At 41.2% G+C, this 27,219-nt stretch overlaps 1 protein-coding gene across 2 annotated transcripts in view; it reads right to left on the reverse strand.

Moving 5' to 3' along the window:
* Positions 1–3,886: 3,886 nt before the first annotated feature.
* LOC120557470 (fer-1-like protein 4) overlaps positions 3,887–27,219 on the reverse strand; it is a 77,024-nt gene continuing 53,691 nt past the window's right edge. The window contains exons 36-49 of one of the 2 annotated variants that reach the window (XM_039797824.1): positions 27,004–27,104; positions 26,062–26,196; positions 25,864–25,983; positions 24,980–25,107; positions 24,720–24,890; positions 23,962–24,116; positions 22,531–22,712; positions 22,352–22,437; positions 16,436–16,534; positions 15,434–15,551; positions 14,824–14,947; positions 13,117–13,409; positions 9,280–9,380; positions 3,887–9,099 (exon numbers count right to left, since the gene is read on the reverse strand). In XM_039797824.1, coding sequence (XP_039653758.1) covers positions 8,919–9,099; positions 9,280–9,380; positions 13,117–13,409; positions 14,824–14,947; positions 15,434–15,551; positions 16,436–16,534; positions 22,352–22,437; positions 22,531–22,712; positions 23,962–24,116; positions 24,720–24,890; positions 24,980–25,107; positions 25,864–25,983; positions 26,062–26,196; positions 27,004–27,104 — 1,994 coding nt within the window. In that variant the 3' untranslated portion in view covers positions 3,887–8,918. The remainder of the gene's footprint in view (positions 9,100–9,279; positions 9,381–13,116; positions 13,410–14,823; positions 14,948–15,433; positions 15,552–16,435; positions 16,535–22,351; positions 22,438–22,530; positions 22,713–23,961; positions 24,117–24,719; positions 24,891–24,979; positions 25,108–25,863; positions 25,984–26,061; positions 26,197–27,003; positions 27,105–27,219) is intronic. The other variant, XM_039797823.1, reaches the window with a different exon arrangement.

Consider the following 27,219-nt stretch of genomic DNA (forward strand, 5'->3'; position numbering starts at 1 on the left):
TTTCACAGACCAGAGAGAGCTAAATGTACTTTTGAATTAGGATAATGGAGTTCCTATTGATATTATTGTTGACAGTGATCATATTTCTGAGGCATTATGTTGTTTCACCAGTGTATATTGTGCACAGTGTGTATGATATGTTGGTGGATTGTATGGAGTTAAATTTAACACAGTTACTTTTACTCAGAAGTCAATTACAATTGACCTACTACTTGCCTTTATCTGAGCGATATTTAAATGATGGTTTTCCTATTAATAGAGTAAAATAAGCTTTTTTCCAAATGCCAAAAGCTGATGAAGATTGTGAAAGTACAAAAATAAAGTGCTAAAAATGGAAAATGCACAGTTGATTAGAAGTTGTAAAAATAAAGCTGACAAAGACAAAATATATTTATGTGATTGAAATTTTGAGCTGCCGTAACTAGGGAATTTCCCCAGTGTGGGCTCAATAAAGTCTTTTGTATCTTATATACGTGATAGATAGTTCATTTTTTATTAAAAAAAAAATAGAGTCAATAGCAGAGTATGTCAAATGCTTTTAGATATTATTGTAATCTGGCATATTTTGGTTAAGACAAATTAGGATTTTGGTAAACAAAACATACGTTTATGAAACCACTTAATCACTTAGTTGATTGACAGAACTGCTTTGATCATTTCCAGTTTAAAAAATGTGAGGACTTTTCTGCATTGTTACTTTTTAATACTTTAAAGGGATATGCCACCGTTTGTTGAAATAGGGCTTATCACGGTCTCCCCTAGCTGTAGATAGGTGGGCCAACGCATTTTTTGTGCATGCATCGTTTTAGTCTGGTGCAACACCGGCAGCGCCGCCGCTAGTTAGCTTAGCGTAGTGAATGGAATCCTATGTTGCCGGTTAGCATGTTGTGAGTAAAAGTGAGCCAACAAAAGACCAAAAAACAACCTAATTACTTGCACTGAGACAAAAAATGCACTGGCCCACCTATCTACAGCTAGGGGAGACCGTTATAAGCCCTATTTCAACAAACGGTGGCGTATTCCTTTAAATATATATTTTTTAGGATACTTTTCTTACTTAGGTCATATTTTTAATGGAATATTGCTGGTAACTGAGTATTTTTACAGTTTGGAATTAGAACTTTTACTTAGGAAAGGAAAGGAATTGAATACTTCTTCCACTATGACTATTTGTATAACCTTAATGAATTGCCTAACCCTAATGTAGCAATATTGTTGAGGACATAAAAAAGCAGCGTGTTTCATGCAAAATGGAGAAATCCTCCTTTCTTTACAGAGGCTCAGAGGACAGCCAAGGGAGGGGCTTCCCAGAGAATACACAAATACACCCAGAGATAAGAGAAAGACAGGTGTTGTATAGGTGGAGTTTAGGCTCAGCAATGATTTTAATACACTGAGGTACATTTTTGTCATAAATTATAAAATGTAATATGTTCCTATATCAGGCAACAAATTGGATAAATATGCTGCAATACTCAGTGCTTAGGTTGCTCTACTAATACTAGGCCTAAAACCTTTAATTCATAACAATGATTATATCAGACAGCAATTAGTATTACTTTGTGTTGCAAGCCAAAGATAACATTTGTTGGTAATTGTTCAAGACAATTTTTTAAACCTTGTATTGCCTTTATAGAGGTTTTCCTGTTGTAACATAGGACAGAGTGTTAATGGCTAAACCACTAAACAGTTTATTTATATAATAATAATAATAACTTGGACTTATATAGCGCCTTTCATTTGTAGGTGAGCAGGAGGATCTTGTAGGTTATGTGTGACTTGATTGGCAACCAGTGTAGCTGGTGGAGGATGGTAGTGATATGCTGCCAGGGCTTTGTGTGGGTTAGAACCCTGGCAGCAGAGTTCTGGACATACTGGAGTCTGCTAAGGGCCTTGGTGGGCAGTCCAGACAGGACACCACTGCAGTAGTCCAGACGGGAGGTGATGAAGGCATGGATGAGTGTCTCAGTTACTGAATGTGTGAGTGAAGGCCGGAGTCTTGAGATGTTTCTGAGGTGGTAGAAGGCGGACATAGTGATGTTTTTGATGCAGGACCGGAAGGAGAGAGTGTATCATTCATCTGTTCATGTCTTCCTCTGTAAGTACAGATTCGCAAACAACTGAATGGAAATCAGTTTATTACAGCTCAATGATGGATCAACATCTTTTGTCATATACATAGAGGTTTAGAAATCTGACTAAAATGTCACTTTCTGCATAAGATGCAGTGATGTTAACTGAAGCCTGTAAACTGTTAGAAGGTAAAACAACTTACACTCACTCCAGAGTGAAGCTGTGCAATTCATTACATTTTGATAGTGATTACAATTTTGGCTTATTGATTACAGAAACAATGTAATCGAGAGGAACGATTGTTCTGCACACTACGTTTTGCAAGTAAACTCTTGGTTTGTCTTGTGTTCAGAAAGAAAATGTAAAAAAGAGTTTAAATGTGAAGAGTTTAAGATAATTTTCACAGTCAAGATGTTTACTTGTAAACCATTGTGGGATAAGAAGAGATTAAAATGAAGACAGTGTGGATGATGACGAGTGGGTGTAGTTTATGCATCAGGATAAGAGTGACTTTTTAAATGAAATGATGGAGGGAAGGAGGGAATTGGAAAATGTAAAATGTTTAATTTAGTTTAATCAAACACTGGTTTATGTTTTCTATTACTGTATGCTTTTTACATTTTGTGGCTGTATATTTTTTACATTCCTGACATTATATTTTTTATTCTTCTACTTGCCATGTTTGGTGACCAGTGCTGTACCTTCATACCGAACAACACTGTGCTGGATGGCTCTATTACACGGGTCCTGCATGGCCTCAAGACAATGGCGGTAGAGAAGCGTGAGCAAAATGGGGGAAATTTGGAGTGGGCTAATTGGTTGGACCGTTATTTGGGCAGATGGAAGGGCGTGATTTTCACTTTTAGGGATTGTATAATAATATTCTTACTATTTGCAGATAAATATAATAAGAATGTAAAAGGTTTCCATAAGAAATCACGTGTGTTTTGGTGTATGCTTATTGCACAGAGTTGTGTGCCGTCATCGAGAAGGTGGTTCCCTGAACAAAGGAAACTCTGACACACAGAAGGTTTAGATTAAGCCATAACTATAGAGTAGTTAAAGGTCATGAGCCTCAAGCAAAGTACATTGAGAGCACCTGGCGTGTGTTATGAAGAGATAACCGTCCCTGTGCTGGAGAAGAAGAGGGGGCCCAAGAAAGAAAGTATAAGACATGAGGGGAGGAATAGATTGGGGCTCACAAGGTCTGACAGTCTAGAGATCGGCTCCGTCTTTTTGTCTGTTGCTAGGGAAACTTAGTCTCTGCGTGCTTTGTGATCCCACAGATCTGTGTATTGAACTCTGTTGCTTGACTGATTAAACAAATGTATTTGACTTTATCTTATCGTCTTATTTGGCTCTTGCTTAGGATCAATGTAATACCAATTTAACGAATGTGCGGGATATATAGATCTTTTACTGGAGTCAGACACATTGTCCCAAAAGGGGGGACACAGAGGAGGAAATCCCAAACACTACACAACAGCTTTCCATATAAGTTCGTGATCACATTCCTGCTCTTAAGAGGATGATCCCTCAACATTTTAATGACCACATGACTTTTCCTCTAGCGCCACCCACTTAGGACAAACTGTACATTTTTAGAACAGCTAAATCATCAAGATGTTGTTTGTTGTGTCTGTAATGAACACTGCAGCCTTCAGGGAACGCTAGCAAACCATTAGCTTAAGTTCAAATTATAGGTATCTCAGGAGGAGCATCTTGGAAAACAAACTATTAAACCTTTAAAACTCTGAAATGAAGCACCTTTATTCACTAATGTTTTTTACAGTCTTGTACATACTGTAAATTAATTTTAAAAAATTGGTTGAAATTGGAGTCAGCAGAAGGCTGCTCGCACAGTGTGTTTTGTAGTGACTGTAAATAAGATAATTAATTGTAAATAGGATCATTTTTGTTGAATTGGGAGCAAGCAGGAGGCTGCTCAAGCAGTGTGTTTTAAACAAAACAGTGTTTTTTGACGCTGTTTTGTAGTGACTGGGGAAATGTGGGGAGGTTTTTAACTGAAAAAACTTAACAGAAGGGACTGGTTGAAATAAACATTCACCTCTTATGACTGTCCACATGAAAAGGTAGAAGCTTGGCTGCTTATGAGGTGAATTAAATTGAAAGCAATCAGTACCTTACATTTTACTCTGTGGCAGGGCTTGGGAATATTAAAACATCAGACATTGCATTGCATAAAGAACACATCCAGTCCCTGTGGTTGGCAGAAAAAAACAGTGGCTCCATCCGGTGGACAAATTAAATCATTACAACAAATTGTTAATATTGTAATTATTTGTATTACTCTATTTAGGCCAACAAAGAAAAGCGTTACAATCAAAATATAAATATTCTACTAAAAGACCAGTTAGTCATCAGAAAAGGTAATGATAGAAAAATAAAATAAATAAAGAACATGAAAATTGCATAACAACAAATAACATCTCTGAATTTAACTTAACAAAGGACCAGGATTTCAGATAAAAGTTCTAAGTAAAATCACTAAGCAAGATAATTAAATTAAAAATATTGTGAGCGTTCGTAAACCAGACCTGATAAAAGATTCAGAGGCAAGTGTCATCAAACACCAAACAGGGATTTAAGTAGATTTTCCTTTTTTCCTTTTTACGATTTACATAGATTACGATTTACATTATTATTTGTTTTCATTTTCATTCTATAAAAAAAGAAGAGTAAGAAACCAACTGATCTGTAGAAGTCAGGGATAAACAACTTAACATCATGGCAGAGCCAGTCCTGCCACAACCATACCTCATGTAGTACCAGAGACCACCCAAAAGAGGACAGCTCACACACTGGGCCAAAGCTTTTCCTTTCGGGGGTCCACCAGCACCAATGCCTTATGATTCACCGAGAGGAATAGGCACCGGTACTAAACAAACACTGGGACAAGCAGATAAAAAGGCCTGAGGTTACAACATACAATTGATATAACAACAGCCTAAAATTAACCGAAGAACACATACAGAGAATGCAGGAACAGGCAGGCCCCTATAACAAAACCAGTGGCTTTTAAAGGGCGCAAAAAAGACGAGATGGAAGTCTTAGAAGAGCACATGATGGTTGTTTGGTGGCACCTGCCAAACTCTGTCATTTGTTAAACAGCTGTGAAAAGTGCAATGCTTACAGTGGTGGGAGACCCTACAAATGCCAGGTTTGCCCAGAGATAGCGGTCTGGGCCAGTGTTGGATTTGTGGCAGATAAGAGCAGAAGATTATACGAGGACTCTCACTAATTTTACTCAAGTTTTTTCTTCACAGGTTCAAGCTGCCATCGAAGCACCACAGAACGAAACAGACTCCTGTAGGGCCTCGAGATTGGGTGAGGTTGAAGGTTCACAAGCAAGAATGGGCTGAACCTAGGTGGACAGGACAGTGGAAATGATTGAGCACTCCACCAACGCCCTGAAAGTTAGAGGTAAAAAAAGAGCGAATTGGCACCACCTTTACACATTGGCCCCCTCCCAACCAATAGAGGAGGTTAGAACTGATTTGGCCAAACTGTGAACAAAAAATAGGTTTTGATTTGCATAATGATGAATTGAAAATTTCTGGTAGTTTAAGAAACTCAACCACTCAAGAACCCTTTTTTGTCCTACAGTCTTAGTCTTGTTTAACTTTAAATCCACTTTCCTGTTCCTTGATTAAGTTTCTATTATTCTTTCAAGAAACAAACTTTTAGTGTCTGTCTGTTTTTTTATAGCCTAGCGTTCATTCAAATGAAGGACTGTCAAGGAGGTACTGTGTGTTCACACCTCATTTAACACAATAGATGTAGACAGCATTGAGTCTATGTAAATCTACTCAGATAGTTTTGTGAGTGAATGCTTTTTGATCATTGTAATCTTTTCTCTAAATTGTTTGGTATTCTTTCCTCATGCCAGAATATTTGTAATTGGAATAAGTAATTCATCATTATATTGGAAGTAGGTCACCATTAATATCCTGGGTTAGGCTACTGGATTTTCATTTTTCTTCTTCTACATTTTTTAATGCATTTTTATTTTGATCAATCGGTTATCGTTTCTTTCTTCTATTATTTTTGGTTTGTTGGTTTTTATTATTTTATTCCCTAGTTTGTAAATATTTTTTTCATAATCTAAAAAAAGGAAGATTTGAGGATGCTGGCCACGCAGTTGCTACACAAACCTTAATCTCAGGGTCTGAAGTGTGGCACATAGAGTGACACATGGGCAAAAGAAGCATGGTGGCTGATATAAGCAGACATTGATTTGCTCCAAAAAATAGCAATTTGTTGACCAAAATTGTCAAAGATGTTTGAAGTATCAACAGACTAACCCAGTAAAGATTAATCACGCAGCCCATACTTCCCCCTTGAGAGCCTTTGGAAACTCTATACAGTGCAAAATTTTATTGGTTTTTGAATATATGCTTTTGTAATTGATGATATACAATGGACTGATGATTTTCGGGATAATTTATTTTGTTTCGGACTGAAGCCTTTGCCCATTGTCTTAACGACTTTGGAGAACACAGATACCGGAAGAAAGATTTCTCTCTCATGAGAAATTTATGGACAGATCGAGGACAACTCCTATCGCTACACTTTTCTTTGTTTTCACACCTAGACATTGCCCTAAATGAAAACACTAATATGACTTTTGCAAAGCAATATGTCAGTCTGTCAAAGCACTTCATTCGTAGGTGATCACAGCAGCCCAGACTCCTCCTGTCATTCAGCCTGATGACTTCGTCTGTTCAAGGAATCCAGGTCCAGGTGGACAGGCTCATTCCAAGTACTGCTGACCACCAACACTGCAGTGGAGTGTGAAGGATGCCCCACATCTATCCATGTTCACACTGCATAAGATCAACAGCCCAGCAGAGTGCCAAAAGGAACCCAGGCTCATCTGACCAGACGCCAACAGAGAACACCAACATCACTGCTGCTGACTTCTGTGACCAGATTATTGCTGTGGTGGCTTCTTGACAATGCCAGCATAAAAAAAAGAATACCCTTCCTAACCCTGAAACCACTGACACGCCAGAAAAGAGCATTGTGAATGCAGTCCTGTTTCAGAAAAAGGAGGGAGAGACGAAAATACTGATGTATCACAGTTCCAGATTCGACAATATTGAACAAGGAAAAACAGGATGTGCCAGCACCGCAGACATTTGACATGCCATTTACTCCTCTAAACACAAACACACATATTACACCCATGAACTGTCCCCAGTTACACCTGTGATGACATCCACAAGCATGTGTCAGACATGCAGGGATGCTCCTGCTGCCATAATAGTGCCATTAAAACAGTGCATCAGAAGCACTGGAGGTGGTCACAACATGGAACTTTGAAATGTTAACTCTGTGCATTCTCCAATAACAAGTAACTTTTCAAAATCTGGACTTCAGACTATCTTTCCCTGTCTGCATCTTCTGTTACAATGGACATTGATGACAGCTGCTTTCTGTGCTCTCTCCAGTGGAAAATGAAAGGAAACATACAGGATATACTGAGATAGTGTGTTTAAGTTTTTTCTTTTCTTTTATTTATTTTTATTATTTCTGATATCCTTTTTCCTGTTGTTTCATTGTTTTTATCTGATCAACAACTTTTTGTGTCTCTTGATTTAATTAAATATGTCTGCTTTTGCTTCAGTTTAGTGTTAAAACAAAACATTTGCTTGATCACTGTGAATGAAACCCGCTGTTACATCAAACACAAAATACCGCCATTTTTTGAGTTCAAGCCACCCACCGTTTACCATAACAAAAACCACTCCACTCGATAGAAAGAACCCACACCAACCTATTTAGATAAGAATATTCCAGAACAAGCAATCGCAACAGATACACTGACATAAATACTTGGCTTGATTGGGTTTAATATTCAGCAAAAATACACATGTAAGACTGTTTTACTTGTCCCTCAGCCCGCCCCAATTAGGCACCATGCTAGAAGTTAATAGAGGGATAACACCTACACCATTGTTCCTTATGAGGGGAAGTTTGTGCTAAGAGAAATAGCACCTTTGATGCAAGATGAGGAGTCAGATAGTGAGGTCAGAGAAGATGAATTTCTTGTATAAATCATGATTTATTTTTTACGACTTTTGTTTGCTAATGTTTACATTTTTTGTTATATTTTTATGTTCATGTAATGACTTTATTTTCAGTGACATTTATAGTGATTTTACACCATAAATGGTGTGAAAGGAGGGATTGTTGAGTGTTAATGTTTAAAGATTTTTGATATCATTGTACTTTTATGTTTTAAGTGTATTCACAATGTATGCTGCAGATGGGTTAGGCGAAAAGGACTGTATCAATATCTTTCTGTTTCATACTGATTCCTAAGTTTCTCAAGATAAATTAGATGTCTGTCACTTAGCATACAGGAGGAAGCTCTTTGTCACATCAAACATCCATTATGTTAGAGGTGTATCCTCCTTATTTGGACGACGAAGAAAACTAATGAGATGTGCCACAAATGCCACCGTGCCATCGAAGGACCAATGGGAATGGTTTTAATCCACATGGGGAAAAGGAACCGCCCACATGTCCAGGAGAATATAGTGAACAAGCAGAGGGTCGTTAAGGACTGAAAAATGTGAATCCACGAGGGAGTAGCATCTTTTCAGCTCACAGCAGCGTAAAACTTGTTCTGTCATGTAATTTTCTTATTAAACCTTTTTGTTAAATCTTCATTGGACCGAGCCTCTCCTTTCTCAAAAATTCAAGAATATGCAACACTAAGTAGTAAATATCGTTAAGTGGATCAGTTCTGGATCAGAAACCTGAGACTGAGTCTGTGATATCCAGGAGGAAAGAATGAAGACTCCCCGCAGGATTCTTTATCCTTTGATGATGAGGGAGGAGATTTGCCCCGGCAGCGTGTAGACGATGAGGCCGAGGAAGAGCGTGAGGATGGTGAGGATGACCAGAGCGATGATTAACTTCTTGAACTTCCTCCAGATGATGAAGATGAAGGACTTTAACGGGTTGACGAACCAGTTGAAGCTGGTGGTGGGACGACTACAGAGAGGACAGGAGACAGTAAACAGCTCTTTACACCTGGACTGAGTCTAAAGGGGCTAAAGTTCGGATCACAAGTACTTCTTCCACCACTGCAAATCTGTCTTTTATGCTAATGAGTGTGTGCATATGTGTGTGTGTGTGTGTGTGTGTGTGTGTGTGTGTGTGTGTGTGTCATACTTTGGTTTGTCCAGAGGCTCTGGCTCCTTGCGGGCGCGCCCCACAGGGTTGGCCTCCGCCTGCTCTAATGCCACCAGCTGCAGCTCCACCTCCAACTTCCCCTTCACACACACACACACACACACACACACACACACACACACACACACACACACACACACACACACACACACACACACACACACACACACACAGAGTTTCAGTGTCAGTTTCAATATCACCACTATTATTTGGACTTAAAAAAAAAAAAAACACCAACATGAACAAATAAAACAACCCTTATCTGAACTACAGGTTCGGTATAATGTTCATTTGAACAGCATTAATTCCATCAAAACAACATGTCATAATCACCACTTTGCAGCTCTGAGTTTGCCTGTTTAACACCAATACTGTTATTTACTGTGATTATTACTTAATATTAACCATCACTAATACATGGTAAATTGATAGTTAATTAAACTGAAGTTAATAGTTTGTAAACCATCAATTAACATAATTTGGATGGCTATTATTAAGTTGCAACTGATGATTATATTACCTTGTTAATGGTTAATAAATACTTCATATATACATATACAACAAACAAATTTCTTTGTTAACAGTAATATAACTATATATATTAAGTTGAAATAACTATCAATTTCCCATTAATCAATAATGATGTATAATAAAGTGTTCTACTTTAGTCATCTTTGATTTTTTTCCGTGATTGCTGATAAACTAAAGTCAGCGACACACGCCACGTCGTGTGCAAATGTTTCATATTAAAAGCTTGTCACACGACTCAACTTGTACGGAGTATGACATTACAATCAACTTTTCAACTTTATTTTTACCCATAGATTGGTTAAGTGTATTTGCTCGGGAATAATGTGAAAAGTTGATTGTAATGTTACACACTTAGTACAATGAGGCTTAAAACATAAAAGTACAATGAGGCTCGGTGAAGGAAAAGATAGTTCAGCTGCTGGTTGGCTTTTTTTTAGGGCCCGAGCGCCGACAGTGGCGAAGGACCTATTGGGGTGGTGATGGTGCAGTGGATATAACACATAGCCTTTGGTGTGGGAGACCTGGGTTCGATTACCACTGCATTACATCAACCAATGTGTCCCTGAGCAAGACACTTAACCCCTAGTTGCTCCAGAGGTGTGTGACCTCTGACATATATATAGCATTTGTAAGTCGCTTTGGATAAAAGCGTCAGCTAAATGACATGTAATACTGAAACTGAAGAAATTATTATTATTACGGCAAATGAATTGCCTTTTTGGGGTTTAACATATTCAAAAACTCACCAACATTGGCGGTTGCATCAAGTCTGGTGAACATTTATGTATTTTAAGGGTTTTGGGAATAGGCGCACAAAAATGGCTCGCTAGCGCCCCCTACAAACATAAAAAAATGTAGCCCCTGCAGTACGTTTAACGTAGACTCACGGAACTTGGTACACGTATGTAGCATGTCAAGACGTACAAAAAACGTCATTAGAGCCATACCCTAAACCCAACAGGAAGTCCGCCATTTTGAGTTCAAAGTTCGAAATACGAAAAAAAATGCGATTTTGGCCATTTCCACATGTCGTACTTTAATGAACTCCTCCTAGAGATTTCATCCGATCAACTTCAAATTCGGTCTGTGCCATCTTAAGACGTTAAAGATGAAAAGTTATTAAAAGATTTTAAGTTTCGTTATAGGGCATGGCCGTGGCAGGGCGGTCATTTTGTGCGTTTCACCGCCGAAACAGGAAGTGGATGTAACTCGAGTGTTCATTGTCCAACTGGCTTGAAACTTTTCAGGATTCATAAGACTCTAACTCTGAGAACATTTACAGGAGTAAATTGACTCAAAGTCATAGCGCCCCCTAGTGGCAACCAGTGTTGGGAGTAACGGCGTTTAAGTATAACGGCGTTACTAACTGCGTTATTTTTTTCAGTAACGGAGTAATCTAATTAATTACTTTTCCCATCGTTGCAACGCCGTTATCGTTACTGAGAATGTAAAGTGCCGCGTTACTTGGTTGAATGAAGCACGAGGTGTCAGGCTTTGGCTACACACCAGCTGCCTGGAGAGAACAGGGGTGGGGACGATGACATCGTTGCAAATGTGATGATGATTGGCTGGGTGGGCGGATGCCCTGCTCACGCTGTCTCACTGCACGCTCTGACTACCACTAAACACAAGACAGCGACAACAGCGACGAGCCAGGGAAATTCAAAGGTAGCGTTCTTGAACTGGAAGTACCGGCACTACTTCTCGCTCATTGAAATTAAAGACAAGAATGTTTTTGTAACATGCACGCTATGCCCAGGAAAAAAACACTTTATCCACGTCTGCCTCAAGCAACTCAAATCTTATGAAGCACCTAACATCAACACATGCTAACACGACGCTTGTTGCTGCTGCTAACCCAACCCCAAGCCCAAATGCAGCTAGCGAAGGAGATGCTTTTTATTCTTCAATCAAACGTCACAGTTACTTTGCTGAATAACTAATTACTTTTACAATGTGGTAACTGAGTTACGACACTTTTTTTACTACTACTTTTTGGGAGAAGTAAGATGACCAACACTGGTGGCAACAGGAAGTAGGCCTAAAAAGTCAAGGTGCTATGCTTTAACAAACTCCTCCTAGAGATTTCATCCAATGGACTTCAAACTTGGTCTGTACCATCTCAACACCTTCAAAATGAAAAGTTATTAAAAGAAAAACTTTTCGTCAAACAGTGAGGGCGTGGCGTGGAGGCCATTTTGAGTGTTTAGCGATGAACAAAGAAGTTGTTGTAACTTGAGTGTACGTTGTCGTATCTGCCCAAAATTTCTCACAATTGACAAGGGTCCAGGCCTGAGGACACCTACAGGCCAAAATTGACTTTTGGTCATAGCGCCCCCCGCTGGCATCAGGAAATCTGCCTTATATGACAAACATCATCCGATTTACATGAAACTCAGAATGTGTGGTCTACATGTGATACTGATCCGCCCCCTATAATATGACCACGCCCACTTACTCAGGCCCCGCCCCCTTTCATAACATTTGAACCGTTTGATGCAGACCCTTGTGTGAGGTATCATTGAACTCAGCACAGACTTCCTTTTTAATTGGTGATGGTTTGACCCGCCACCTAAGCTTAAGCCACGCCCCCTTTCATAACATTTGAACCATTTAAGGTTGACCCTTGTGTGAGGTATCAATGAACTCAGCAGAGAGTTCCTTCTTCATTGGTGATGGTTTGGCCCACCCCCTATGCTTTAGCCACGCCCCCTTTTATAACTAATGACCCGTTTCATGTAGACCCTTGTGTGAGATATCATTGAACTCAGCACAGACTTCCTTATTCATTGGTGATGGTTTGGCCCACCCCCTATGCTTAAGCCACCCCCTTTCATAAAACCTTACCCATCTAACGTAGAGTCTTGTGTGAGGTATAATTGAACTCAGCAGAGAGTTCCTTTTTAATTGATGGTTTGACCCCCCCGGGGGGAAAGGACACGCCCCATTTTATAATTTTGACCCATTTTAGGTGGGGGTTTTTTTTGGGGTATATTTAAACTCGGCCCAACTTTCTTTTTAATTGGTGATGGCTTGACCCGCACCCTATGCTTTTGCCACGCCCCTTTTCACAGCTAATGAACCGTATGTTGTAGAGTCTTGTGTGAGCTATCGTTGAACTCGGCAGGGAGTTCCCTTTTCATTGTTGACGATTTGCGGCGTCTGAGTGCCGCGCGGATGCAGGGTCGCAAGGAGCGGCGTCCGCCGGTAACCCCGACGCGCGCAGAGGCGCGAGGGCCCGTCCATCGCTGCTCGCAGCTTTAATTCTATATTTTGTTTTTTTACCATTAGCAGGAAAATGTTGCCCATGCTGTCGGTGTATTGGATTTCCTCCTGTTTCATATTGTTCCTCTTGTCCTTCTTCTTCTTCTTCTTTCCTTTCTTCTTGGCCTCCTCCCTCTCCTCCCTCTCAAAGTCCTCGGCTGTTTTTGGGCGGGTCAGTGGCCACCAGCCCTTCATCTTCTTGGCGCGAAAAATGGAAAATCGAGGGCTGGCCCGATCCTTCGCCATCTTAATCGTACACTTACTGGATGACTTTGCCGCTCGCACCATGTCGTTGAGATGTAACTCAATAGAGCCTGAAGGAGGAAGAACAAAAGAAAGATGATGAAGAAGAGTTAGAATCATAAGCATTTGTTCTTAAATGTACTGGTGATACACGGGTGAAGCTGTTGTATCCCATGATGCACCCTGAATCTTGAATAAATAGGCTGCATGAAAGAAAACTCAGGTCCATGTAAAGGCCACTTGAAATGTTCAATTTAAGTGGTCAGTTCACCTAAATTACAAATTTGATTTGATTTTGTCAATTTTTGGAGATAACACAGCTTTGCATTGCTCACATCATTGGAAAAATACAATTAAACATTCACTTTTTCAGTAACAGTGTTTCAGATTTTAATTAAATTAAAATTGGCAATGTGAGGTTTGGGTAAATTGTCAAATAAATAAAAAAAATGGCTGAGTTTCAAATGCTAGCCCAAATGACTCAAATAACAATTCCAGTCGCTTGTACTTGATACTCATATGATATGCAACAATGCAGATGTTGCATATTAAGAGCCTTCCAGGAACAGGATTGATTACACTCTTTGAACTGCTATTTACAGTGGCCCTGCAAATCTTCACCAATTTGATAACACATGTACAGAATTTAGAAAACAGCTGTGCATGTGATGTCAAATTTGTGAAAAACATCTTCATTTGCTTGTGTTAATTTTCATGTTTTCTTAATTTGTGTGAGTTCTCAGGGCCACCACCGTTGTTTTTACTTTGAAAGCAGGAAGTTTGATTGGCAGTAGCAATAAAAAACTTTTAACATTTTTCATTAACTAAATTAAATAGTTAATGAAATGAGTACTTCCATTTGAGAGCAGTGGACTTCAGCAACATTATTGCAGTAAAAATGGACACTATACTGAATTTATCAAGACATAAACATGGACATAAACATTACACAACAAATTAAAACAGGAGCAGATGTAGGGAGGCTTCTTAGTAAATATGTATACACTTAAACACTTAAAAAAACAGGGGATATTAGAAATAAATACCTGCCTCCAATAAGCCTGTTTCTAGAGACCATCTTGCGATTCCTACTTCCTACCCCCCTACTTCCGGCATCCTTGCTCGGACTGCACCTATCTTCAAACTGGCCTTCATTTTGATCACAGGTACACAACTGTAAAGTTTCATGACTGCATGTTGCACCATTGTGATGCTATTCACTGACATATACAAATTTGGCAAAGTACTCAAACCGTCTCTGTGGTAGTTCCCGCTACTTTGCCATGATGATACACGTGCGCACACACACACACACACACACACACATACGATACAACTTTATTATAAGTTTACACTGAAATTCATTTTGTGTTCCAAAACACCTCCGCTCAAAAAAAACTCACAAGGTGAAAACAATATCAGAATCGCTGTCGCGGCTGAGAAAATATTTGAGAATTTATTGTCCTGTCTGTCGGTGTGTCTCACCCAGGAAGTCGTTGGCAGCGATGCGGTCATAGTCCCAGACCTGCAGCGTCAGAACAGCTGGCTGTCGAAACTCTGACTCCTCCAGAGAGAAAAAGGACTCCTTCTTCTTGTAGACCACCTCTTTCTACAGCATGAGAGGAGATTTACTCTTACTAACAACCAGACTGACTGCTAGTGTCCTCTAGTGGCTGCAATGTTCATTACAGCCACAACATAAACAAACACCACCACCTAAAAGGGTGGAAATTTTGATTAAATATTTAAATGTGTTGTGTACAATGGAAAAGTATTCCTGATGGTGAGTGTTGAAACAATTGGTTATTTAATTATTTACTTGAATGACATAATGGTCATTGGTACTAATTTTGACAATTTTGTTTACTGATTAATCTTTCACCAATCAAAAACTCCAATCATACTTTGGTTTAGATAATTAATTGCTTAATCGTAAAAATAATGAATGGTTACTCAAGAAGGAAAATAATAACTTGTTTCCCTAGAGAGACCAGAGTAATGGTCACTATAATCCTCAGGATTCATCAGTGGATCAGTGGAAATGTTGACCATCAGCAGGTCCAGGTGTCACCAGAAGTATGTACAGTATGTGTACCTCAGTAGGAAGGTAGTCGAAGCGGAACACAAATCTCCAGTTGAAGTTTCCTTCTCCAGTCAGAGAGTTGAAGTGGACATCAGTCTCCTGTTTTTCTCCTTCCAATCCTTTTATCCATCTGCACAGAGAACAAAACAGAATAAAACACTGAGCCTCCATAGCCAAGCAATGCCTAAATAACCGTTCACTTTGCCAGTGGTTCTCTCACGTACCCCTTCATTGATTCCCAATGTTCCAAATGTAAAATACTATTCATTATATAAAAATAGACATTGTTAAGTTTTTAATACAATTGAACTGTCAATATTAAGGTTAGTTTGCATTTATCCACTAACGTTAGTTTTGGCTAACTATTTTAACCATTTATCCAGTTTTCATTACTTTTATCTACCTGTTTAAAAATCTGTGCTAGCTTGCTAACTTGTTTTTTCTTACATAACAGCAACAGTAGTAGTGTACTGCTCAGGTGTTACACTTGACTTAATGTTAATATGTGGACATTAAATTAAATTACAGTGGTTGGCTACGATTTTTTCATGTACCCCCTGGCAACTGCAGAAGTACCCCAGGGGTACCCGTGGTTTGGAATCACTGCACTAAGCTCCCACCCCCCCATAGTTACGGTTGCTTCACCTGACATGCAATGCACATATTTAGTTGACAATGATATAAGGAGATTTATCAAATCCATAGTAATCTTTTAAACAATGGGTCCTTAATTTCAGACAAAAGCACCTTCCCATATGAGGCCTGAGACCGTTGATTTTGCAGAAATGACAACTGCAGCTGGCAGATTGTCTGAACTTTAGCTAAACAGCTAATTAAGCTAACGTACCTAAGCAGGTAAAACTCTGCAGTATTTAAAAAAAGCAAAGATTTGAGAGCAGTCAGAATTAAATAAACATAATTTTGTGTAGTATTTTTCCTCTTTCATATCGTTCATATCTGTTAATCATATAAATGCCTTCAGATTTATCTTGTGTGTGTGCTTGTGAATCTAACCCTTTCACATAGATGTCAGAGGATGGCTCTCCGGTGAAAATGTTGACATCATTCAGGAACACATCATCGGCGTTCCAGATAATCACTCGCAGCTCGTACCTGCCGTCATGGAAAAACCAAAAAATCTTACATATTTTAGCTCCTTCTCTAATCTATTCCAGTCCACTTTATTTGATATATTTTATTTTACTCTACTGTACTCAATTATTCTATTTGACTACTCGATGATTCCATTAGACTCTACTGTACTCAATAGATTAGGGACTGTTCGTTATTTATATAAAGGGCCACCGGAGGAGTTTTGGGATCTTTAGTAAAAATAGACTTGACCCTCCCTTCGCCAGTAAAACTATTTCTATGACCCACCAAAATGACTGCAAAAAGCGGCATGACCCTACCCATCAATTTGAAGATGCATTCTGTAATTGTTTGCACTTGGTAAATATGTGCAGATGCCATTTATTTTTTACAGCCATGACATACATGACAGCCTCTCCTGGAACTATCAGCTTATCGTGGTGGACAGGTTTGTGTGTCCCTATGAACCTGAGGGCTGTGTTGTGCCTACATCTGGAGCCAGGCCCAGATGGAGGGTTCATCAGCGAGCGTCTGGTGGCCGGGTTTGCCACGGAGCCCAGTCGGGCACAGCCCAAAAAAGCAACGTGGCACTCCCCTCTCCATTCCATGGGCCCACCACCTGTGGGTTACCCAGGGTGTGAGGCGCCGGGCAGGTGTGGGGATACTCACAAGCCCCCGATTGAGCACCGCTACGTTCACCCTGGTGGATGAAAGGGGTTGCCTCCTTATGCCTTCGGGTTGTGGGGGGGAAAACTCTGACTGTTGTTTGTGCATATGCACCAAACAAAAGCTCGGAGTATTCGGCCTTCTATGAGACCTTGAATGGAGTCCTGCATGGGGCTCCAGTGGGGGACTCCATATTTCTGCTGGGGGACTTCAACGCGCACATGGGCAATGATGGAGACACATGGAGAGGCGTGATTGGGAGGAATGGCCTCCCTGATCTAAATCCGAGTGGTTGTTTGTTGTTGGACTTCTGTGCTAGTCATGGATTGTCTATAACGAACACCATGTTCGAACATAGGGATGCTCATAAGTGTACTTGGTACCAGAGCACCCGAGGCCGAAAGGTCAATGATCGATTTTATAATCGTTTCATCTGATCTGAGGCCTTATGTTTTGGACACTCGGGTGAAGAGAGGGGCGGAGCTGTCAACCGATCACCATCTGGTGGTGAGTTGGTTCAGAGGGTGGGGGAAGACTCTGGACAGACCTGGTAAGCCCAAAGCGGGTAGTGCGGGTAGATTGGGAATGTCTGGAGGAGACCCCTGTCCGACAGACTTTCAACTCACACCTCCGGCGGAGCTTTTCGTGCATCCCTGTGGAGGCTGGGGGCATTGAATCCAAGTGGACAATGTTCAAAGTTTCCATTGCTGAAGATGCGGCGAGGAGCTGTGGTTTTAGAGTCTTAGGTGCCTCAAGGGGCGGTAACCCACGAACACTGTGGTGGACACTGGTGGTCAGGGAAGCCGTCCGACTGAAGAAGGAGTCTTTCAGGGATATGTTATCCCAGAGGACTCCAGAGGCAGTTGCATGATACCAAAGGGCCCGAAGAGCTGCAGCCTCTGCTGTGAAAGAGGCAAAGCAGCGGGTGTGGGAGAAGTTCGGAGAAGACATGGAGAAGGACTTTCGGTCGGCACCAAGGTACTTCTGGAAAACCGTTCGCCACCTCAGGAGGGGGAAGGGGGGAACCATCCAAGCTGTGTACAGTAAGGCCGGTTACACACTGCACGCGTCTCGCGAGCGTGGCGTTTCTGTTGCGTCTCAACTGCCTGTCAGCTGCGTGGATTTTTCTGTGTCCTACATACCAGAAGCGTGTCTGACGCAGCGCTGCTCCTGCTGTTAGGTACAGGGAGGGCTGATAAATGGGTAAGTGGGCTGTCTGAACAACTTAGTGTAGCTGTAAAGAGCCTATATAGCCTATCTGATATTGGACCGTCACTCAGAACACACACTACGTTGTTATCGTAGCCTATCCTACCATTTATATATAGCCTACTGATTTGATTAAAGCAAGACAACGTCGGCAGTATTGACTGCAAAATATGTTACAGAATATTTCGTTCTGTATCTACATTGATGTCAAAACCTAGACTTTCAAACATCAATATGTCATTTATTAATATGTATTTGTGTCTAAATGACATATAAACATATTTTCCTATTCTATTTTGCCTGGAAACGCTTCCAACACGCTCGCGTCTCGCGTGAAAAATAGGCGTCGGTTCTATTTCTAGCAGGCACGCGTCTCAGGCTGGCAGTGTGTAAGCTCTAACCTGTTAACATGGGAGCCGAAATATAAACGGACACGCCACGCAGCTGACACGCTCACGCGACGCTTCCAGTGTGTAACCGGCCTAAGGATGGGACACTGTTGACCTCAACTAAGGAGATAATAGGGCGGTGGAAGGAGCACTTTGAGGAACTCCTACATCCAACTAATACGCCCTCTATGTTAGAGGCAGAGCTGGATGATGATGGGGGATTGTCGTCACTTTTCCTGGTAGAAGTCACTGAGGTAGTCAAACAACTCTACAGTGGCAAAGCCCCAGGGATTGATGAGAGCTGTCCAGAAATGCTGAAAGTTCTGGGTTTGGAGGGGCTGTCTTGGTTGACACGCCTCTTCAACATTGCGTAGAAGTTTGGGATAGTACCTAAGGAGTGGCAGACAGGGGTGGTGGTTCCCCTGTTCAAAAAGGGGCACCAGAGGGTGTGTGCCAATTACAGGGGTATCACACTTCTCAGCCTCCCTTGTAAAGTCTACTCCAAGGTGCTGGAAATGAGGGTTCGGCCAATAGTCAACCCTCGGGTTGAAGAGGAACAATGTGGATTCCGTCCTGGTCGTGGAACAACGGACCAGCTCTTCACTCTTGCAAGGATCCTGGAGGGAGCCTGGGAGTATGCCCAACCGGTCTACATGTCTATTTGTGGATCTGGAAAAGGCGTATGAGCGGGTTCCCCGAGAGATACTGTGGGAGGTGCTGCAGGAATATGGGGTGAGGGGGTCCCTTCTCAGGGCCATCCAATCTCTGTATGACCAAAGCGAGAGCTGTGTCCGGGTTCTTGGCAGTAAGTCGGACTCGTTTCAGGTGAGGGTTGGCCTCCGCCAGGGCTGGGCTTTGTCACCAATCCTGTAATGGAAACTAAATGCACACTTCCTGCACTACTGCATTACTTCAAATACTAAGTAACTCATCTAGTAAACTAGTATTCACATGAAATAAAACAATAAAACATTGAGACCATTCACCAAAGCACTCTGGGTAACAAATTCAACACACAAACTGGTTGCTATGGACTCGTCACTAGGCTTCCTCAGTCATTGTATATTTTAGCATATAGGTAAAGCTGCCGAAGCTGAACCATAGACTGTATATTATTATATTCCAAAACATATATGTTTATTTTTAAAGCAGATTTTAAATTACACTGTAACAATTTAACAATTCATCCTTATGAAATCCAATCACGGCACGGCTGTCTTGGAACACAATAGACAGATGGTGGCGGAATGCCCCGACACTTAAATTCAACTAAGCTGTAACAGTGAACAATCATGGGCCTCATTCACCAACCGTTCCCACTTACGCACTTTAAGAAGATTCTGACATTCACTAATGTTTTCTTATCTTGGATTTGTTCTTATCTAAGAACAAAATCTACGAACACTCAAAAGAGCACTCTTACGCACATTTGAGTGATGACAATTTGCTCCAAATAATTGGTTACTGCATTTTATTTAATTCTACAGTAGTTTATAATGATAGTATTGTACTGTAATGTATTTCTGATCATTTGTTGAAAAAAAAATCATAGTATGCAAAGAAACACTAACACTGCAATTTACATAAGCAATGAAACTGATTAAATCCTGAGTTATTTGGTGATGGCTCGCGCTATTTATAGGGCCAAAATGCAGTGGGGGAATGTAACAAAGTACAATTTCTTTGTTACTGTACTTAAGTAGCCTACATTTTCACGTATCTGTACTTTACTTTTACGACTTTTACTTTGTTACATTTTACAGCAATTATCTATACTTTATACTCCACTACATTTCTAACGTTCCATTACATTTTCTGGTCAGTTTTTCACCCTGCCAAAACGTCTTCCTGACCGTCACACGTTTTTCTCACCAGTGAAGTTTGGCTGCCATAGATACTGTAAATATGGGGCACTGCTGATCTTTCATGGGCTTCCAAGCTGGCTCTGGTGCTCCAGAGCCCGGGCGCAGCGCAGCACTGCTGACCCTCAGTTATACAGCCTCCGGTAAAAGTGAAAATGAAAATGTTAAATCATAGTTGCCATCTGTTTCTCTCCACAGCATCATTTACTCCTCCGCCAGGCAGCATAAGACACGTTCATATCTTATTTATTTGATTGGACCTCTTCACATCTCCCCATTTTCGCTGTTTCACACACTTTATTTGCTTATTTGCATGGTTAAAGAAAATAAAACCATCTTTAAATACATCCCTGAATAAAACCAACCGCTTTCCAATTCTAACAACATATTTCTACCTTGTTTGTGGTAGTGGACATCTTCTACTTTTACTAAAGTAAATATGTCTCTGGTTATTTGTACTTTTACTTAAGTACTGCGATTCAGTACTTCCTCCACCACTGCAATGTACAAGTCATCTGCGACTCCGACAACCTTCTCTTGAACGCAGTCTCCCGCTTCCCAGGAGGTGCACAGGAAGTGTCATGTCCTTATATGGGATTTTCTTATGCTAATTGGGAACAACTGGCATGCACTTTCAGTTATGAAGACATGGGATTCATCAATCTTAAGAACACAGGTGAGAACAATTCTTTTGTTTAAGAACACATCATGAATCCGACATAGACTTTTCTTAGGGAACAAATTTAAGAGAAAACTTAGGAAGGTATTGGTGAATGAGACCCAATGAGTCTTCAACCTACAGTCTGTTGAGATGCCACTCCAAACGCAGAAACGAAGCGCAATCACATAAAACCTTAAGAAAAAAGATCCGTATTTTGCCGTAATCCAATGACACGAAAAAAAAAAGGAATCCACAGCAATCAATGGATCCACAAAAAGGTAAATGATACGGTGTATCCAGCAAGTCCTATGCGCGTTACATTCACCTGCCAGCTCCAAACAGGTGAACGAGGCCTCTCCACTTCGCCGTTGAAAACAAAGTGGAATAAAACGCAAAACGCGCAATCAATTAGTAAGCTGACATGAAATGTATATACATGGCATTTAGGAAACCTTTATTGCAACGTTGGCATGGCAAGATGTGCAGACATATAGTGCAACAGTAATTTTCGTTTTTTACGTCTTGCTGCTCCCATCGTCAGCCAGGTAGGCTAATATTTCTTTTTACTAAAGCAGTATATGAAATCAGATGTATTACCTACCACCATTTAGTTTTTTTGTGTTCTTTAAAATATTTATAAAATATCTGGTCATGCCAGACAGAATTATTCCACTCATTTTTTAAACAATGCAATTACCAGTTTCAGCCACCAGGGGGCAGTGCTCCCTCCGCTCCCAGTAAACTCATGGGTCAGACCCATCTGGTAGTGGGGGCTGAGACTGAGAGCTACATGGCACCAAACAAGCCACTTTGAAATTTTGCTGTTTCATAAATACAAAAGTTGTGTGACCCCCTCTCCTAGACTATAACATTTTGGGTGACCTTCCCCTCAACAAAGAATAAAAGACATGACCCTCCCCTATTTTCCTCCGGTGGTCCATTCCATAAATACCGAACGGTCCCTTTTATTAAACTCTACTGTACTATATAGATTATAATCAACTCCACTGTAGTCCACTCGATTTGATTCCACTGTACTGCGTTGACCTACTGTTCAGGTAGGCGAGGCTTGATGTTAACGGGGGGCGGGGCCGGGACATCATTAGGAAACATGTCCACCCACATATGAAGGAAACCCTGAAGCACAAACATTGCTGATGACATGTAGTAATACCAGTAGCAGTATGTTAGTGTTGTTGTGACTGTAGTTATTGTTAATTTTATGTTTACCTGTGGCAGTCCAGGTTTGTCCTGGTTCAGCAGGGACCGGATCTCCACGTGCTCTGGGACCAGAGGAATGGCTCCAGGGAGGAACTCGTTCATCTCCCCCCAGCGCCGCAGCACGCTCAGGGCTGCATGCTCCTCCATCTCTGCCTCCTCCTCTGGAGACCGCTGGTTCTTCTTCAGCAGACCTTACGACAAAAACAGCAACAACAAAACTGCTGTATAATAGTGTAGCAGTTCCTGATATGTATCCACAGAGAGACAATGATGGACTGTTCATTTCTACTTCTGTGTCTGGATTATAGTTTAGATTCTCTGCCCGAGCCCGAGCCCGAGCCGACCCGAGATGGACCCAACTTTCGGGGCGGGCCGGGTCGGGTCGGGTCGGGCCGGGTCGGGCCGGGCCGTTATTTTCCGCACTATCCTTGGGCCGGGCCGGGCCCTTGATCAAGCATTTGTGTTTTTTTTCAATCATTACTTTATTAGCTTAATTGGGTGGGGAGAAAGCTATGCCATAATCAGACATATTATGTATAGGCCTATAGGCTATATTTAGGCCAAAGTAACAAATGTGTCCAAAAAGTTACACAAGTTGGACTACAGTTACAAAATGTAACGCGCGTCATGCGAGGAGTCTCCTCCTCTCGCACGCATCACACCGGGGCTGCTGGGCGGTATGGTGGAGCTTAAGTGCAACATCGAGGTTGAAGATGTAAAGAAAAAAAGAAAAACAGGAGAATTACCTTTGAGCAAGTTTGGAGGAAAGTTGGAGGTATGGAACCATTTTAAACAAGTTGTGGGCAGTGACAACATATGTGTCGGCGTTGTCGAGTGCATTAGGCTAAGTGCGGCACGCTGCTCGTCTATGACAGCTGATAAAACGGGGACTTGGATGATGAACAGACACATGAACTTTGTGAAGCAGGCTCGCCATGGTAGAAAAGATGATAGTCAGCCTTCAACGTCCCCCTTTTGATACTTCTCCAAGCATAAGCTACCCCTGAGGACGAGGCAAGCCCTCACAGAGACGCGTTGATTTTTTTTTTTTTATTTACGTTTTTTCATTCAGATCCATTTGTGATCCATTCCATTCTGAATAAACAAACAGCGCAGTTTATATGCTTCGCTCTTGTTGCATTATTCATTAAGATCATTTTAAACAGATTTCTGCAGTTCAAACGACTGTGAATTGTAGTTGAGAACGTCAACTATAACGGCCCACGTATTAAAAAAGTGTCAGGTTGAAATCGGGCTCGGGATCATAATTCCAGTTGATGTGTCGGGCCGGGCCGGGCCGGGCCGGGCCGGGCCGGGCTCGGACACAACGTGCACGGGCTCAGGTAGGGTCGGGCTTGATTTTTTGGGCCCGATCTAAGCTCTAGTCTGGATTGGTCAACCTGTCTGTCTGTCTGTCTGTCTGTCTGTCTGTCGTCCTACCTTCAGGTACTGCGTCAGGTGGGATCTTGAAGATTTTGTTAAGGACTTTGACCTCAGATGTTCTGTACTCTGGAGACTGAATGCCGTTCTTCCTGCAGAGCTCAGCTAAAATGGCAGACGGCTTATCTGTGTCGCGCCACATATTGTAGCCGTCACTGGAGAGAGACAGTCAAGTAGATAGACAGGACACAGAAAGATAGGTACACATTTAAAGAGACAGATACTCTTCTGACAAAGTATGTAACACATACATTATTTTCTGGTATTAACATGCCACACTTTTGGTACTAACATATTTACTTCTGATACTATTATGTCATAATAGTAGTACAGTACTGATAGTAATGTATTACAGTACAGTAGTTCATGTACTGATTTGTTCGTCAGGCCATGCCAAGAGGGCAATGTCCGGAGTCGCCCACTTTAGCTTTATTTTGACTCTTCAGAAACCTATGGGTGATGTCATGGAGACCACGTCCATATTTTATACAGGCTATGTTTCTAATAGTCAGAGCTCTAGTTGTCACATGTTTTAGTTCTGGTACTTGTGTCACAGTTTTGGTAGTAACATATTGTAGATACTTTTTGACTGTTGTAGTACTCATACTAATGTGTTGTAGTTTTGGTACTAATTTGTCCTACTTGTACTGTCTTCTAGCATCTAGTTCCACACACTGTCTGACTTTTTTTATACCAACATGTCATTGTTCTGGTTTTAATGTGTCGTAGTTCTGAGACGGTGATGTAGTGGTACTAACGTGTCATAGTAAAGAGCCAGACCACAGCAGACTCTGTGGTGGCTGTAGAACCGGTTCTCCAGGTCAACTCGTGTCTCACCGATGAAGCCATTAAACCCTATAAGATTGTGGTCCATCACTGAGATAACCAACTCTGTCTCCACCGGGAAAGACACTGTGAATTCAAGCACCCTGAAAGACAATGTCAGGAATTAAAACTGTCAGACAGGCAGACAGACCTTCAGTGCTGCACAGGTACAGGTAGACAGACAGGTACTGACTCTCCAAAAGTAGGGTTTAGCTGTTTGGGGATGTATCGATCTTTAGTATCCAGAGACTGCTGTCCAGCCCGGACCACCAGATACGGGTCGGCTTTACCGTTCGGGTCTGTGGGAGCCAGAGTGGTGGCCTGCAGGACACAAACAGAGACAGTAGAACACACAGTCAGTGCAAAGCTAGACCCCAGGTGGTGCTAAACCACCTGCCCTTTTGGCCACTGACTACATAAGTGACTTTTTTATATTTCATCTATTTCTGTTTTCTATAGTCTTTCAAAATTTGGCCCATGGCATCAATTCTCAATTTAACGCATGTTGTAATGCCTGACGACTGCATTTCAATTCTAATCCCGCTCTACTGTACAAGCAACTTCCCTTGTCACAGCCACCACTGTTAACGCACGCAAATCGAATCTTCAATTTTGGAAGTAGTATTTTTGGTCGAATTGTTCAGAGTGAATTCCTTAAAAGTATTTTTGCATTAAATTCCCATCCCTAATAGACAGGGATATTGTGAAAGGCAAAATGTGAATTTGGTTGTTTCTTGCATTAAAAACAGGTTGCTGTTTAGCAGCCAAATCTTACTTCTCACCCTGGAATTCCACCAGGTGAGGAGGCGAAACGTTCCAGCTGCACCATGGTTTTGTTCCGTGTCTGCCATGCCTCATACCACACCGGGAGCATCTCAGAAGCTGAGCGTTTTGCCTGCCCAACTCGCAGGTTCGGTTGTTTTGGTCATTTTTCCTGGATATTTGTGCTTCTACCACAAAAGTAAGCATTCTACATAGTTAAATGTTTTTTTAGATTTAGTCCAGAGATTTTCTAAAATATCGGACTGTTCAAGGGACTAAGAGACAAAGACTTTGTATAAACAGAGAGACAGGTACCTTGACGATGTAGACTCGGACCAAGACTTTGATAGGTGAGTTTTTGGGGATTCCATTGGTGATCTGACATGAGGTGTCTTCTTCATCTCCTGAATCAATCGGATAAACCAGGAAGGAGCCCTTGGGATAGAGAGTATGGAATAATGAACACTTCTCTGCAGAGTAACACACAGACAGGCAGCTCTTCATCCATAGTACCTTGTATTTTCCCATCAGCCTCTCCTCTTCATCCTCCTCTTCATCCTCAATGTCAACTCTGCCTTTATAAAGTGGGAAGATCTGCAGCCAGTCCTGAAACTGACTGAACTCTGACTCCAGATCCCCTCTAAACAGCTTAACAAACAGAGTCAAAAAATTTAAAAAGTACTGTTGTCAACATCATGATATAGACTGATGATCTGCCTTAAACAGGAAACTAAAGGTCTTAATAGGTCCAATCAGTTCAAAGAGTATGAACTTGAATATTTAATATGAAGAATCAGGTCCGAAGTTGCCCTTTAACATATGTAGCACATGTTTTAGGTTTAGGCGATGGGTGGCGCCTAGGTAGAGCAAGCAGGATGCAGGACAAAAAAGTATAATATAACGGATGTAACCCATGTGTAATCACCAACATTTTGATTAGTAACTGTAATTCAGTTACATATTTTGGCTCAGTAAGTAACTGTAACAGATTACAATGTAATTACATAACACCGTTAAATGTAACTTGTTACTCCCCAACATTGGTAACTAATGGGGCACTCAAAGAGCCGAACACCCTATGTCGCCATGTTAACGCATGTAAAAAATAACTGGATCCGCCACATGATTAGGATCTGCTCCAAAATGTAATGTTTTTTTCCTTGGCCCATGCTACACCTTTTCACCTAGTCAGGAAAATTGGCTAAGTAGTTTTTCCATAAAACTCTTTGCTGACAAACTAACAAACAAACATTACCACCTTGACAGAGGTAAATATGCTGTAAAACCAAACCTAGGAGTTAAAAGAGGCCAAAAAGCTCTGTAGAGCAGTAGAGTTACCAGAGACACATTCAATTCACATTACGCATTCTTTTCAAGGATCTCGTATCGCTGACGTCAGTGCATCCCTGGACTGACAGACTGGATTGTAAACTTTGGATCACAGTGACTTCACACCTTTAGTGTGGCAATGTTCTTGCGTCTGGGAGGCTTAATCTCAACCACCCTGATTTCCTCCTCGTCCTCTTCGATGTTCAACATGCTCAGATTCCCTCCATCTGAACAAAACAGAAAACACAGCAATGCTATTAACAACTAGTTTTTCAGGTTATTATTCAATTTTGTTGTTGTTTCTTTCATTGTGTTTTACTGCTAAAATCTGGTGGAAACCTT

Source organism: Perca fluviatilis, chromosome 4 (assembly GCF_010015445.1).
Source record: "Perca fluviatilis chromosome 4, GENO_Pfluv_1.0, whole genome shotgun sequence".
NCBI classification, from domain to species: domain Eukaryota; kingdom Metazoa; phylum Chordata; class Actinopteri; order Perciformes; family Percidae; genus Perca; species Perca fluviatilis.